The sequence below is a fragment of the Pteropus vampyrus genome, unplaced genomic scaffold (assembly GCF_000151845.1).
Source record: "Pteropus vampyrus isolate Shadow unplaced genomic scaffold, Pvam_2.0 Scaffold9, whole genome shotgun sequence".
NCBI classification, from domain to species: domain Eukaryota; kingdom Metazoa; phylum Chordata; class Mammalia; order Chiroptera; family Pteropodidae; genus Pteropus; species Pteropus vampyrus.
This window is the reverse complement of record NW_011888790.1, coordinates 5,764,553-5,780,940: the sequence shown is the minus strand read 5'-3', so window position 1 is coordinate 5,780,940 and position 16,388 is coordinate 5,764,553. Positions and strand designations below refer to the sequence as shown.

The window sequence follows — 16,388 nt, the reverse complement described above, 5'->3', positions numbered from 1 at the left end:
TGTGCAATCCCACCAACAGTGCACACAGATTCCCTTTCTTACATTTTTGCCAGCACTTGTTGTTTGTTGATTTGTTGATGATGGCCATTCTAACAGATATGAAGTAATATCTCATTATTATCTCATGTGGTTCTAACTTGCATTTCTCGGATGATTAGTGATATTGAGCATTGTTTTCATATATCCATTGGCCATCTGTATATCCTCTTTGAAGAAGTGCCTATCCAAGTCCTCTACACATTTTTTAATTAGACGTTTGTTTTTTAGTGTTGAGTTGTGTGAGTTCTTTATAAATTTTGGATATTAATCCCTTATCAGATGTATCACTGGCGAATATCTTCTCTCATTCAGTAGGTTGTCTTTTTGTTTTGTTGATGCTTTCCTTTGCTGTGCAAAACCTTTTTAGTTTGAAATAGTCCCATTTGTTTATTTTTTTTCTCTTGTCCAAGGATATATATCAGAAATAATATTACTAAGAGCAATATCAGAGAGTTTACTGCCTATGTTTACTTCCAGGAGTCTTATGAGTTGGGGTCTTACATTTAAGTCTTTAATTCATTCTGAGTTTATTCTTGTATATGATATAAGAAGGTAGTGAGTTTCATTTTTTTTTGCATGTTTATGTCCAATATTTCCAACACCATTTATTGAATAGACTATCTTTTACCTCGTTATATATATTCTTGCCTCCTTTGCCATAGATTAATTGACCATAAAGGTGTGGATTTACTTCTGTCCTCTCTGTTCTGTTCCATTGATCTATGTGTCTGTTTTTACACCAGTACCAGGCTGTTTTGATTATTGTAGCCTTGTATAGTTTGATACCTCCAACTTTGTACTTCTTTCTCAACATGGCTTTGGCTATTTGGGGTCTTTTGTTGTTTCATATAAATTTTAAAATTATTTGTTCTAGTTTTATGAAAAATGCCACTGGTATTTTGATAAGGATTGCATTGAATCTATAGATTGCTTTGGGTAGTACGGACATTTTAACAATGTTAATTCTTCCTATCCATGAGCATGGTATATGCTTCCATTTATTTGTATCTTCTTCAGTTTCTTCCTTCAATGTCTTATAATTCTCTGAATACATGCTTTTTACCTCCTTGGTTAAATTTATTCCTAGGTATTTTTTTAAATGCAATTGTAAATGGGATTGTTTTCTTAATTTCTTTTTCTGATAGTTCGTTATTGGTATATAAAAATGCAACCATTTTCTGAATATTAATTTTGTATCCTGCTACTTTACTAAATACATTTATTGATTCTAATAGTTTTTTTGATAAAATCCTTAAGGTTCTCTATATTACATCATATATTTTAATGATGAGAACCTGAGGTACTAAGAGTTTAAGTAACCCAGATTTCTTTGCAAATGTCCTCTCATCAAGAAGACTGTCTATTGATCATACTGAATAAAGCCTAGTAGAGCTGGAAAAGATAATAGAGCTGGGATTCTGGCACTTTCTGCCTGAATCCTTAACCTCTGCACTACACTGCCTTGGAATATTTCCATCAAGCTGAGAATAGCATTATTTTCAGCACATTGTTTCTTGAAACCATTATCTGTCCCAGCCTTTCCCTGTAGTGAGTGTTTCACAATGCTTGATCTCAGGAAGTTCTTCTTTATAGCTAAAACAATCTGTCATGCTGCATGACAAAAAAAATGACTCAGTCTCACAAACACTCCCATCTATTTATGCCAAATATAGGGATAATCTCTCACTTTTCAAACCAAAAAGAAATCAGAGCACAGTTAAGAGGATTTAGGCATATTTGCTTATAATTTAATGTTAAGTAAGGGCTTTATAAACACAATTTTTCCCCTTTGAAATATTGTTATACAACAAAAATTGTATATAATCCAGTAAAGGAAGATAGTAAAGATATATTTAAAATAGAATATTAACCACATTAAAGGAAAGATGGTTGTGCTGATTTGATGAGTCTTGAAAAGCAACGCTGAGTAAACAAATTCAGAGGCTTAAAATGAAACTTCAGAAATGGGCTACTCCACAGACCTAAATATAAGAGCCAAATATAAAATGTTTAAAAGAAAACATAGGAGTAAATCTTCGTAAGCTTGGATTAGGCAATGGTTTCTTAGATATGAAAAACAGATAAATGGGACTTAATCAAAATTTAAAAAGAGACCATGAAAAAAGTGAAAAGACAACTCACAAAATGGGGACTATCTGCCAATCATATATCTGATATTTGAGTATTCAGAATATCTAAAGAACTCTTACCTTGTAACTCAGCAACGTAAAGACAAATAATAAAGGATGTGAATAGACATTTCTCCAAAGAAGATAATACAGATGTCTAGTAAGCACATGAAAAAATGCTCAATATTATTAGTCATCAGGGAAATACAGATCAAAATGATAAGATACCACTTCACACCCACTGGGATGATTGTAATCAAAAAGACAATAACAAGTGTTAGCGAGGATATGGAGAAATTAGAACCCACATTCATTGCTTGTGAGAATGTAAAATGGTGTAGCTGCTTTGGAAAAACAGTTTTGCAGTTCCTCAAAATGTTAGACCTAGAGTTACTAACTTACCCAGCAATTCCACTCCTAAGTATATACCCAAGAGAAATGAAAACACATGCCCACACAAAAACTTGTAAATATGCTTATATCAGCATTATTCATAATAACCAAAATATAGGAATAACCCAAATATCTATCAATGGATAATTAGATAAACAAAATGTGATATAGCCATACAATGGAATCTTATTAGGCCATAAAAAAAGAATTAAATACTGATTAATGCTACAATATGGATGAACCTTGAAAACATTACGCTAAGTGAAAGAAGCCGATCACAGAAGACCACATATTTATGATTCACTTTATGCGAAATGTCTAGAACAGGCACATCTATAAAGACAGAAAATAGATAGTGGTTTCCAGGGGCTAGGGAGAGAAAAGAATAGAGAATGATGGTTAAAGGGTGTGCGTTTCCTTGGTAGTGGATAATGAAAATATTATAAAATCAAATGTGATGATGTTCGTAAAACTGTGACTATACTAAAAATCATTGAATTATACTATTTAAACTGGTAAATTGTATGGTAAGTGAATTATACTTCAATAAAACTGTTTTAAAAGTGAGCTACTCTTATCTGTTTATAAACTCCTAGTGGCAGTATCATACCAGAAAATAAAAATTAGATTTTGTTAAAATAACTCAGATGTTCACTGGATTTGCCAAAGTCCCAGATGCTGTTACTTGTTTCATATAAATGAAATAGCATTTTTATTTTGGTAGCAAACTGCTGGCCTTTATCTCTCATGCGCCACACTTTACATAAGCACAAACAAGTTCAAAATTCCTTTAAAAGCTAAATACCATTAATTTCAAAAGTGGCCGACAGGATAGTAGCCAGCATTTCATCTTCTCAGCCTTGAACTTCCAGCTTTTAGATAGTACATGGCTCAGTGTGGGTATCGGTTAAATTCTTATGGAATGTTCGTAGGGAGGTAGGGCTTAGGTAGCTCCCTTACTGGGTCTTTAACACTAATGTTCCCACCTGGGTTTGTTGTTTCCAATCTGGATTATTGTAGAGCCTTTGTTTGGAGTTATTGAAGGTGTGAGTGCTGGTCTGTTCTTAATTGGCATGCTGGTGGCCGCTGTTGCCTTATTCATCTGCAGACAGAAATCGGGGTGAGTACAAAGGTTCCTTTGGTGATTGGGTTCGCACCTTGAAACATACAACTGAAAAAGCCCTTTAGCCTGAACAGTAAGAAGGGGAAGTAATTTAATTTCTCTAGGTTAAATGACCTTTGTTTCTCAAGAAAAACAAAAGTCAAACCCTAAAACCATGACTCACTTTTTCAGCCTATCTATGTATCATTGATGAATGTTACCTTCTCAAATGACTGAGAGGCCCTGTGTAGCTTCATCTGAATGTGAAATAACCCCTTTGCACAGGAAAAAAAAAATGTCGTGTGCAGTTCAGTCTCCTCATGAAGACAGAGATGTCTACAAAAACTGTGTGCCCAAGTACTTTTCTGAATTATGCTGAAAAATGTGGTCGACATCACCATATCTGTCATGCTAATTTAAGGAGATACCAAAAAGGACCAAATAGCATGTGGTCCCAATGCCACACTCTCTTCTCTTAGGGAACTTCTTTTATTTGGCACATTGTTCTCTCTCTTGCAGTCATGTCTTGCATCTAAGGTTTACTGGGATTTTTTTTTAAGGAAAGTTTTATTGAGATTGTGGGAGGTGATTGTGACCTGTCGCCAAAAACCAGAAGAAAAATCTTCAGCTATTGCAGAGATCCGTTTCTGAGTGGGAAAAATCTATTTCTTCTTTATGCTCTTCCTCTCTTTCCCTCCCTCAAAGAGACGTTGGCTGAGTGTAAATCTACATGAATACTGAAAAATCCATATTTGCACAAACATGCACAGCCTTACCATAAATAGAAAAATTTGTTGAAGACAAGTTTCATAATCAGAATATAATCCTCTTCCTTACGTTGCAGCCATGGTCGAGAAAGGCCCTCTGCCCACCTGAGCATCCGCCGGGACCGACCGTTATCTGTCCACTTGAACCTGGGCCAGAAAGGGTGAGCACCACATCTTCCTTCACACAATTTATTGAAAGATGAGTTGATTGTATTATGCAAGGTTTGTTAACAAGGTCTTTATTTTTCTTTTGGCTTCCCTGCACAGTAACCGGAAAACTTCTTGGTAAGAGAGAAAACTCATTAATTACTATATTACCTGCTTTTGAAATACAGCTTCAACTGGTAACGGCATTTTTCTCTTCAGTAATTTTCTTTCCTTTTGTGTTATGTTTTAACTCTAGCCCGATAAAAGTAAATCAGTTTGAAGGGCACTTTATGAAGCTGCAGGCCGACTCCAACTACCTCCTATCTAAGGAGTACGAGGTACGACTCAGATGCAATGATGCTTTAGCACCCTAGTCCTTAGCAGAATTTCTCTCCCAACTTTTACCGTGGAATCACAAACCGAATGGACTCGGGAGTTAGGATGACACTTAGGATCCCAGCTGAGCACTCTTTTATGCCCAAATCCCTTCTCTGCATAACATACCACCTAGTCTCACAGGCCAGTTTGATCTCCAGACTAGCATGGCAAAGTGCTACCTGGATCAGATGGTCAGAAAGAATTAACAAATTGTAAATACAAAACTAATGCTCTCAGTTACTTAATCTGGCCATTTGCTTGACTAGGAGACAATGTGGTTTAGTGAAAAGTGCCCAGGCTTCGGATTTGATTCCCAGCTTGGCCACTCATGTGACCTGGGGCAAGGTAGTTATCCCTCTGAGCTTTATCTATAAAATGGAGATGAAAATGCCTCCCGTGGGGCTGTTGTGAGAATCAGAGCTAATGCACATTGAATACTAGGCATTCCGTAAACAGTAAGTAGTACATATCCTAGTATATATTCTCATATTAGTATCCCAAGAATTGTATGATTTGCCTTATCCTGTTTCACATTCTCCACTTGCAAAATTCTTTTTGACCTAATAGGACTTAAAAGACGTGGGTCGAAACCAATCGTGTGACATTGCACTCCTGCCGGAGAATAGAGGGAAAAATCGATACAACAATATACTGCCTTGTGAGTTTTGTGTTGAAATTCGTAACATTGTCTTCCTCTAGTCATTTTTTCTCTTTTCCAGGAATAAAATGGGGCTAAAGAAATATGATATAGCTGGATTTGGAAGATCTGAGGCTCTAAATGCTTTTAAAAAGGAATGACTTGTATGTTACTGCACTTCTCTCCACATGGGCAACGACCAGCTTAAATTCAAGTTCTCAGAGGACTCTTATGCTGTTGACGTTTCACCATGAGTCCTCAAAGCAGTAACAGAGATAACAGCAAAGGCAAACCTAGTCTCCAGTTAGCAATTATTATATGTATTTTTATTATTCTTACCCTATTATGTGAAGCAATGGAAGGTAGTTTTTCTGGGTTGTATTCATTCCTGCAGTGAGAGAGAGCTGGTCCCTCCTTGGGCAAATGTTGTAGTGTTACAAAGGAAAGCACAGAGGGGACTTTAAAGGGTGTTTGGTTGTTTGTTTGTGTGTGTGTGTGTTTATGAACCACCTGTGCAACCTGGGGCCAGTTAGCTATCCCGTCTGAGCCTCATCTGCAAAATGGAGATGAGAATACTCCCCTTACGGGGCTCTTGTGAGGATCGGAGCTAATGTACATCAAATAATAATCATTCCATAAACTATAGAGAAATCACCTCAAGCCTCAGTGACAAATCTGTCTCGATAAACTTCCTTCCAGATGATGCCGCTCGAGTGAAGCTGTCCAATGTAGATGATGACCCGTGCTCTGACTACATCAATGCCAGCTACATCCCTGTAAGTGAACCACTAGGCCGCAGAGCCCAGATGAAGCTCTGATAGGTGGAAACACTGGCAATACTTCTCCTCCTACACTCCGTCAGCGTTCCTAGGTCTGGAAACATATAGGTCTTAGAAGACCATGTCCGACTGGCATAAAACATGGGGTGCCCTATTTGATAACTGCTAAGGCCCATTTTCCAGAATGGCTGTAGTCACAAGAGACTTTAATGGGCCCAGGATGCATTTTCACAGGTCATTTTTTCTCTGCAGCCCTTAGCCAAATTTAATGCTCTCTCAAGAATCTGGACTTCTCCTGATAAGATTGCCTAGGTAGGGAAGCTAATTCAAAGTTATTTGGATTTTTGAAAACCACAGACACAATTCAAAGGTTGTGTCAAACTTTTGGGCTCTGATTCTGGCTAGCATCTTGCCAACTTCCTACAGCACACTACGGTGGAAAAGCTTTAGAGTCAGACAGATCCAAGTTTCAATCCCATCTCTGCCCCTTGCTGACTCTGTGACCTTGGGCAAGTTATATCACCTCTTTGGGCCTCCATTTTCTTTTCCAAACAATGAGGATAAATAATATTTATCTCAAATAATCATCCTCACTCAATAAACATTTGATAAGTGCTAGCAATAAGTCAAATACTGAGCTATGTACAGGATAAGGTAAGATAGATAAGGTAAGTGCTCAGCAGAGTTGGGGCATCAGGAAATGAGAAGATGATGCGTGAGAAACAGGCTAGAGCAGTGCTTCCAGCATTAACAAACATCCACGTCATCTGTGAGTCATGTTAAAATGCAGATTCTGATAAAGCAGGACTGGGCTGGGACCAGGCATTCTGCATTTCTAACAAGCTCTTAGGTGAGCCCGTGCTGCCAGTCTGAGGACTGCTCTCTGAGTAGCAAGAAGCTAGAGATTGCCACAGTAGCTTCTGGGAGGAGAGCATCACTCAGCAGAGAGAAGATAAAGGAAAGCTCAGCAGAGCAGGCAACACGCTGAGACTTGAGGATAAATAAGGAATAGCCAGATGAGAGTCAGTGTTTGGGTGGGTGGGGCGTGGGAGTGGCAGAGGTGACATAATGTAGAAGCCCTGAGGAGAGGCAAAGAGAAAAAGAGCTTTGACTAGGATCTGCAAGGAATTCTGTGTTGCTAGAGTACAGAACGAGTAGATGAAAATATCTTAGCTCATAGAGTTGTGGTTAACATTAAATGAGATCTGTGAAAATCCTGACCCACAGCATGTTATATGGTGAGTGCTCAATAAACAGTGGTTTCTCTTTAAGTTTCCCTTGCATGACACCTCTTACCAACATTCTAATGTCAGTTATCCAAAATGACGAAAATCTTCTAAGTTAAATAGGGAAAGAGACCGATCAAAGTCAGTCCCTCAAACAGTCTATACACACACTCACGCACGTACACACACACACGCACATACACACACACACAAGTGCAAGTGAAATGTCGTCTAGATTATCGCCTGAGTCCTCCATTGCCTTTTAGAATAGACCCGGCCTAATAAAAGGGAATTGGGCTCTTAACAATAGTTCCCTGTACTGACCTTCGTCCTTCCTCCTCCCAAGCCTTGACACTAGTGTTAGTATCTTTTTCTAAAGGCAGGGGCTTGGCAAAGACCTACTTATCACCTAATCTGCAGTGCTAATCCTTTGTTTATAGTTTTGAAGAGGCCCATTGTTTCTGACTCTCCATATTGTAAATTCATCGCAGGGGAACAACTTCAGAAGAGAATACATTGCTACTCAGGGACCTCTTCCTGGCACTAAGGATGACTTCTGGAAAATGGCGTGGGAACAGAATGTTCACAACATTGTCATGGTGACCCAGTGTGTCGAGAAGGGCCGAGTGAGTAAACAGCCTTCCTGACTTCCAAACTTTCTTTCCTACACATGAAAGGAATTCTTCCCCATCATCACAAGTTAAACCCACAAAAGCCAAGTAGGGAGCATGTGAGAGCATGGTTAGTGAATTAAGCCACTCAGTTAGAAAAGGCTCTAATCGATGATGCCCAGTTTGGATTCTGGGTCTGAATTTTCAGTCAAAGGTGTTTCCATTTGAGGACTGGGATCATCAGAAGTGCCCATGACACAGAAAGATTAACTGGCACTTGTCACCTCCATCCTTCAGTGTATGATGAAAGGAAATGCCTTGCTGGAGTCGCTGGCTCTGCCCCTACTTTTACAAAAGAAGGAGGAGTGAGCTTTGGACTGTGTCTGAAGACACAAAGTAAAATACTTAACAGGACAAATTAAGCAAACCTCTCGTAATGCACTTATAATCCTCTACTTTATATTGTTACTTTGAGGATTAAAAGAGAGATTACATGCAAAGTGCCCAGTTCCTCTGGTCAATAAATAAGTGTTCATAATCCTCTTTCTCTTGTCTTTCTACATGTAAATGTGAGCTTAGTTAAATGTTCTGACTTTTCAAAGATCATTTGGCACAGGGCACTGGGTCTAGGTTAGGACGGTGATATGAAAATATAAACAAAACAGGGCCTCCCTCTGCCCAGCTAGATCTTTCTTCAGAAAGAACCATTGTAAGATGTGTTTTATCTGCTGGTGGAACTGAAATGCTAAAGAAATCAATAACAACAAAAAACCCCTCAACCATGGAACATTGTACCTGAAAGGTAAATGAATCCAGAGATTGGGGGTTTGCTCCTTGCCCGGTCAGTGTCCCTCCTTCACTAGCAGCCGCAGCCCAGCTTCAGCACTGGCTGTGAGCCAGTTAATGCAAAGCAGATGGGCAGTTGCTTCAGCAGCTGATCCTCGATTCCAACTCAGGAAGACATTTCAAGGAGAGAAAGTCCAGGCTCATAGGAGAGTCACACTTCTGGACTCACTTGTTTCCGTCTGTCTTCCCCTAGGTAAAATGTGACCATTACTGGCCAGCGGACCAGGATTCCCTCTACTACGGGGACCTCATCCTGCAGATGCTCTCGGAGTCCGTGCTGCCCGAATGGACCATCCGGGAGTTTAAGATATGCAGCGTATGTTAGTTTGTTTGACTTTGTTTAATAACCTAGCTTGGGAAGATGAAAGACATCCGTTTTTGCTGGATCCACTCCCGTCACACAGTTATCCAATTTAAAGGTTCGTCCTGGGTCAGTTCTTCTTCTTATCTTCTGTGCTCTTCCAGGAGGAACAGCTCGACACGCACAGACTCATCCGCCAATTTCACTATACGGTGTGGCCAGACCATGGAGTCCCGGAGACTACCCAGTCCCTGATCCAGTTCGTGAGAACCGTCAGGGACTACATCAACAGAACACCCGGTGCTGGGCCCACGGTGGTGCACTGCAGGTACTCGGAGACTGGGAGCCAATAAAATGGCAGCCAGGAGTCTGAAAAAATGGCAGAAGCAAGGGGAATCTGGTGGGTGGAGGATTCATCTGGAATAACCGGCTTGCCTAGGCCCAGAGAATGTCGTTATTCTCTCTTCCGCCTTCTCCCCAACCTCACTCCTTTTTACTGACTTCTTTACACTTTCTTCACATCCCACATCTCTCTCATCCTCATTCTTTATCCTTCTCTCTCCCTTTTGCTCTTTTTCCTATTGTACAAAATGCAAAGTCCTTATGTGACTTCCAGGCCCTTCATAATTGGGCCCCATCTTACCTCCAGTCCAAGTTCCCAGAAAATCCCCTCCCACTCTAGCTAGAGGCAGAATACATGCTTATTCTTGCCTCTTGCTATTCTTACTCTTGGAATAGCCTTATCTCTCTCCTGTACCTATATAAACCCTAACTATCCTTCAAAATCCCTGCTTTACACCTCCCTCCAGGTCAAGTCACGCTCGTCACCTATAGCACCCAATTTTGCTCTTAAATTTCTATTTTCTCTTGATCTCTCTTTGCCTCAGACTGTGTGTCTATAAAATCAACCTAACAAGCAATCCATCTCTCTCTCGCTCTCTGGGGAGCCTCGTGTTTAGCTAATTAGTGTTTGCAGCAACACTTTGATAGCCCTAAATGAATGGCACCGATAAATAAGGAGCAGGGAATTGCTACAGTAAGAGAAATGTCAAATGCAGTCATTTTCTCCCAATCAGTCCAGCACCCTAGGAGCCTTGCTTTTATATGTCATTGGAACCTTGATGCTTTTAATAGAAATGTGAGGCACTCAAGAGCTTCCTGCTTTCTGAAGAATGGCTGGCATTTTCACCCAGGACCACTGGCAGACTGTTCTTCTTTGTCTTACAAATATGTGCATCGAAAATCCCCAGGCTGTACAGTTACTTTGGGGAGCAATTTGGCAATCCCTAGTGAAGTGGAAGGTGTCCACACCCTATGTATGATACAGCAGTTCTACTTCTATATATCAACCCTAGAGAAATGCCCCCGTGTGCACAAGGATGTTCACTGCAACACAATTTTTAACAGAGAAAAACTAAAAATCATCTCACTGCCTATCAGTAAGGAATGGATTAGCAGTGAATGGATTAGTGGTGGTTTATGAACTCTATAGAGTAATTAGAAGAACTTGGACCTACTTGTAACAACATGGATAAATCTCAAAACATAATATCAAGTAGAAAAGTTGGCAGAAGGATACGTGAAATGTGTTACCATTTTAATAAATTTTTTAGACAAAAATAAATATATTGTTTTTTACATAGATGTAGGAAGAGTATAAAAACATGCATGGAAATGATATAAACCAAGGGCAGAGCAGTACTTACCCCTGGTGGGATGAGGGAGGTAGAGGAAAGAGGTGGAAGCTGGGGCTCTAAGCCATATTTCATTGACAGTGCACGTGGAGAAAAAGTATTCCTATATTCTCCCATAACTTGGAAGAGAAAAGAAAGATTGTGCTGAGTCTCTGGATGTAGACTTTAAAGACCAAGTTAATAAAAAGGTTCAGCTTCCTTCAATATCTCTTCTAGTGCCGGCGTGGGTAGGACAGGAACCTTTATCGCTTTGGACCGAATTCTCCAGCAATTAGACTCCAAAGACTCTGTGGACATCTATGGAGCAGTACACGACCTAAGACTTCACAGGGTTCACATGGTCAAGACTGAGGTAAGGGTCACAGGCTGAAGGACACAGACTACTCTCTCTGGCTCTCCCTGACACCACAAAATGCCCAGAGCTTTAATCTGACAAGGAAAATAACTATGTCTCATTAGGAAGAGAAAGAGCTCTGAATATCCATGTTTTCTAGGACTTATTGCTTTCAAACAAATCTCAGTGATAAGGGTGTGTATCTTTATCTTTACTGAGCCAATTGCCCATCTTCCGTGAGTGGGTAGGAAGAAAGATAGATTTTTTTTTGATTGATCAATGCATTATACATGGGAGAAAGCCGGGCCAGGCCATCTTGAAGATCATTTTCAGTTAGGCTGGTGGGTGAGCACAAGAACTTCAATTAGTAAAGAGGAAACAGATTTCAATCTCTTCTCTCCTTCAGCCCACCCCTGCTGCATGCCCAGCTCGGGCGACACTGAAGAAGTGTATGTTGTTGGTGAAAGATAAATGCTTTCATTTGTACAGTCCTTTGGCATTTGCAGAGCATTTTTGAATATGTTAAATTTTCACAAGAATCAGATAAGAGAGGTATTATTTTCCATTTCCAGGCTAGAAAACTGAGGTTCAGAGGCTAAAGGACTTTGCACAGCTGTGATGTGGCCAAGCTGGGACTTGAATCTACTCTAGAGAACCCTAAGCCCTAAGCACCAAGTCCACTGCCCACAGCCTCAGGGTCAGGCCTGTGTCCCCACACAGCCCAAGCAAGTCACTCCCTTATGTACTTGCCTTTCAAGGCCCAAGTTCTCTTACCCTTGTGTTTCCCACATAACTGCAGAATCCTCTATTAAAAAAAAAGAATTCCCATGGTCAGAAAGGTGGAGGGTTCTACATGCTTCTATCTCCCTCTATGGTCACAGTACATGTGTCAACTGTGCAGGTTGCTGCGCCCCACAAAACAGGGATGTCCTGCAGCAAAGCTCCCCCTAAGCTTTGTTAAACCTACTCTTCCCAAAACCACGTTGACTCCTGAATTCTTTTTTGGGGCAGCACATATTAATACCTTGCAGGACTCATATTCTGTAACACATTTGGGAAAACACTGGCATCATTGTCTCCTGCAGGAGGTACCCCACCAGGGATCCTCTGCCACCACCATTGTCTTGGGCTGGGAGTACTTTCATTATAACAATTATTACACCATATTTTGATTTTATTATGGAATTTTTTTAAATATGTGAAACAAAGGAAGATAGTATTGTGGATTTCATTTACCTAAACTCCAGCCTCTGCAATTATCAGTATTCTGTGTTCTTTTTTCATTTACGTCCCACATATACTATTCCCCCACCCCTTGACCTCACTGGAATATTTTAAAGAAAATCCTACTTGTCGCATTATTTCATCTTTAAAAGCCGTGTGTGTGTGTGTGTGTGTGCGCGCGCATTATATAAATAAGGACTCTTTTTAAAACCATGACCACAGTATCATCATATCTAACAATTTTAACTATAATCCCTTAACATTATCTAATATCCAGTCAGTGTTTAAATATATTTATCTCAAAAATTACTTTCTCTACTTGGTTTGCATTAGAATCCAAACAAAGTCCACACATTGCATGTGGTCGAAGTCTCTTTTAAATCTCTTTTAATCTATAATCACCCTCCCTCTAATTTGTTTTCCATGCCATATATTTGTTAAAGAAACCGGCTCATTTGTTCCATAGACTTTCCCACATCTGGATATGGCTGACTGCTTTTTCACAGTGGTAATGTATTCCTCTATTCTCTATAGTTTTTGTCAACCACCATGAGGCTCGATTAAATTCAGGTCTCTTTTTACCACCGCAGTGCTTCACAGGTCGTGCCGAATATTTCTTGCTGAGATACTTCCTGTCGGTGTCTGTCTCAGTGCTGATGAAATCGACAGTGACCATCCGCTAACATGTTCCCCATCAGCCTTTCATTTAACAGCTTGGGCAACCATTGATGACCACTGCCTAGCCCTGTTATTTTATTAAGGGTTACAGAATTATATCACACTGTATCATAATTGTCATCCTTCAGCTTTCTCTACAAAACTCGGAGTTCCCAGAGGGTAGAAACATGTTTTCCTTCTCTCTATCTTCAATATTTTGTCAATCGAATGAACAAATACTCTACATTTACGTTGCTAAAAAGTCGGCATCAATGTTTCATTATTAGTTTATTGTCACTTCCACGGACTCAAATCATACTTAATTTGTTATTTTAGGAAAAGGAGGTTACCACATTTGAAGTAGCCCGAGGGATGTGAGTAAGTGTGTGTGTGTTTTCAGGCTCCCTAGTTATTGTCAAAGGCTTCTTGGGCCATGTGTCACTTCCACACACCTGCCCAGAACTCTGGAGACACATTTCGGTGATGAGCACTCCCTATTGTAAATATCACTGGGCGACTTCCAGAGCAGCGGTAACACGATGTGCCAAAGTTCTCCCTCCTTTTCTGTAGACATAACTCCTTCTTCTCTCATCCTCTCCTCCTCCTCCTGCCTCTCTGAAGATTGTGTGGCTCTTGTTCCTCAGGTTGCCTTTTCACTGTTCGATTCCCCAAGGTTCTATCCTCAAGGCACTGTTCTTCTTTCACTCCACCTTTATTCTTTGCAATGTCCCCACTCCCATGGCTTCGAGAACCAAGCACGCGTCCATGTTTCCCACATCTCATTCTCCTTCCCCAGCATCCACCTAAGTACTTGCCTGCGAGACAGTTCCACCTGGAAGCCTTACATTCATCTGAAACTCAAAAATCTCATTATCTGTCTTTCGAAAAACAAACAACAAAAATGACAACAACAAGAGCACTCCTGCTCTTGCTTTTTCCAGTTTCAGGTGACCGGGTCTCCATCTACCTTGCCATTCATCTGATTGCCTGAGCTAAGGGTCTGACTTCTTTTCCTGCAGTTCCCACATTCGAGCAGCCCCTGAGTCCTGTCAGTTCTCCCTGACATCTTTCTCCCGCCCCACAAGGGCTGCCCTTGACAGCCCTTTCTCAACTCTCATCAGGGCCTAGTGCTCTAGCCTCCCAGTGGGTTCCCTGTCTCCAGCTTCTGTCCTAACAGCCTTCATTACCACCGTCACCAACAAAGTTCTCTAGCTAGCTATCACTTGTAGAATAAAGTTCAAACTGTCATCCTCGTGTACAAGCCGCAGCTTGCTTTTCCAGTTTCATGTTATAACACCACCCACCCCCATCGTTTTAGGGCCTGACAAAATTAAGGAAAGTTTCTCTCCTTGAGCCAGAATCAACTTTGATTCTTCCGTTCATGATGAAGTAAACATTGCAGATAGATAGAAATTTTCTCTTGACTTTTTTTTTTCTTCTAGCAAATGAAATCCCTAACAATATCCAGATACTATCTGTCTCGCTTTAAGACTCTGCTGAAGTTGGGCTGCTACAGTCTCAGGAGCCCTGGCCCCAGAACTGACAGGGCTCACCTGGGCCTGGCAGAGAGTGGAGGGGGCTGTGACCCACAGCTGCGCCCCGTGGGTGACTTCCGGCAAAGGAGGAAGGACATTCTGACCCCTGGTATTACCTTTCTGGGTCCTTGTAATAGACGGCCTCAACTTTGTTCTACCTTATTTGGGATACCGTGGGATGGAGTTTTGATAGATATACCAAAGAGCAAGGATTTCTAAACAAAGAAACATGAGAAAGGGGATTTACAAGTGTGTCCCTACTTCTTCGAGCCTGACTTGGGGCAGGCTAACTCTGAGAGAGACACTCAGATGGAGCAAAGAACAATAGGTGAAAGTCACAGTCTGTCATCTGCTTCCCATGAGAAGGAAATGGTAGGATGTTGTGGGACAAAGGAACTCAGTGCTCATTTGGGAGGTTGTCCTGGGGGTTTCTCATGACCCATGAACCCTACGTTTTAGCTACACTAGGCTACTCAAGTTTCCAGAATATATGTGCACTTTCACGCTATTTACATCATTTGAATGTTCTACTTCTTTGCTCAAATTTTTACAAGTGTCACCTTTTCTCTCTAGCTCGATATTTGCCTCCCCCGAAGTGAACCTGATGGCTTCTTCTTCTCTATGAAGCTTTATACACGATTCTGTCTTATGTTTATCACCTTATAGATATTTGTTCACACGTCTGTCCCTCTGCTAAACTCTGCACTCATGGACAATTATAAGGACTTAAGTTTAATTCTATAAATATTACCTACTATTGCAACTATTGGCAAAATTGAATGGAACTGAGGCTTCACCAGTTAGCTAGACAGAGGAAAAAATGATCTTTTATGATCTGAAGTTTATATATTAGACTTTGAGTACTTCTCATGAATTAAGTGGGAAGCACATTAGCAAGCTGAAGGTTTTAGTAGTAATCATTTTCAAAGGGACATTCTATTGGGAAATAAAGAATTTATATTTAAGACAAGGCAAAGTAATGGATATTAACTAGTTTCAAAGCCCATGGTGGATCATTGTTGAAGAATATATTAACAAGGCATAGAATAGAGGTACAAGAGCTCATTCACAGCTGAACGCTAAGGTCCCAAAGTAATTTAACATCCCAATAGAACTGAAAGTATGAATTATGCCTTGGATGGGAGGAGGCAGGGATGTGTCTGTCTATAACATGGTAGATTGTTTTCAAGATGGCAAAAAAAGAGACTGCCTGTGCTAGCAACCGTTTCAGGATAGTACCCTCCTCGAATTTTCAAGATCAAGGTGTCATAAAGCTCTCATAACAAGTGAGCAGGGCTTTTGAGAAGAAAGGCAGTGAATAGTAATTAATTTTAATGCAGGCCTCATTTATGATTGTTCTCTTTCTTCGAATTGTCCTAATCTAATGATTATACCAGACCTACATTATAAAGTCCCATGAGTAGATGACCAAGCTAGCCAATCAGGGTCAATGCCTAGTGCCCATAACAATCAATACTTGTTCACTTTTAAAGATCATTTGGGAGGGAAGATTTTATAGTCAGACTCACTTTGTATCTCCAAGCTTTAAAATATTCTACCATGTTGATCATCTTAAACATAGAGTCCAT

At 40.4% G+C, this 16,388-nt stretch overlaps 1 protein-coding gene across 1 annotated transcript in view; it reads left to right on the top strand.

The window, feature by feature from the left end:
• PTPRB (protein tyrosine phosphatase, receptor type B) overlaps positions 1-13,290 on the top strand; it is a 99,979-nt gene extending 86,689 nt beyond the window's left edge. The window contains exons 23-33 of the mRNA XM_011375175.1: positions 3,582-3,681; positions 4,508-4,591; positions 4,698-4,715; positions 4,834-4,915; positions 5,523-5,613; positions 6,292-6,368; positions 8,089-8,223; positions 9,248-9,370; positions 9,520-9,683; positions 11,266-11,401; positions 13,198-13,290. Coding sequence (XP_011373477.1) covers positions 3,582-3,681; positions 4,508-4,591; positions 4,698-4,715; positions 4,834-4,915; positions 5,523-5,613; positions 6,292-6,368; positions 8,089-8,223; positions 9,248-9,370; positions 9,520-9,683; positions 11,266-11,401; positions 13,198-13,290 — 1,103 coding nt within the window. The remainder of the gene's footprint in view (positions 1-3,581; positions 3,682-4,507; positions 4,592-4,697; positions 4,716-4,833; positions 4,916-5,522; positions 5,614-6,291; positions 6,369-8,088; positions 8,224-9,247; positions 9,371-9,519; positions 9,684-11,265; positions 11,402-13,197) is intronic.
• The last annotated feature ends 3,098 nt before the right edge of the window (positions 13,291-16,388 follow it).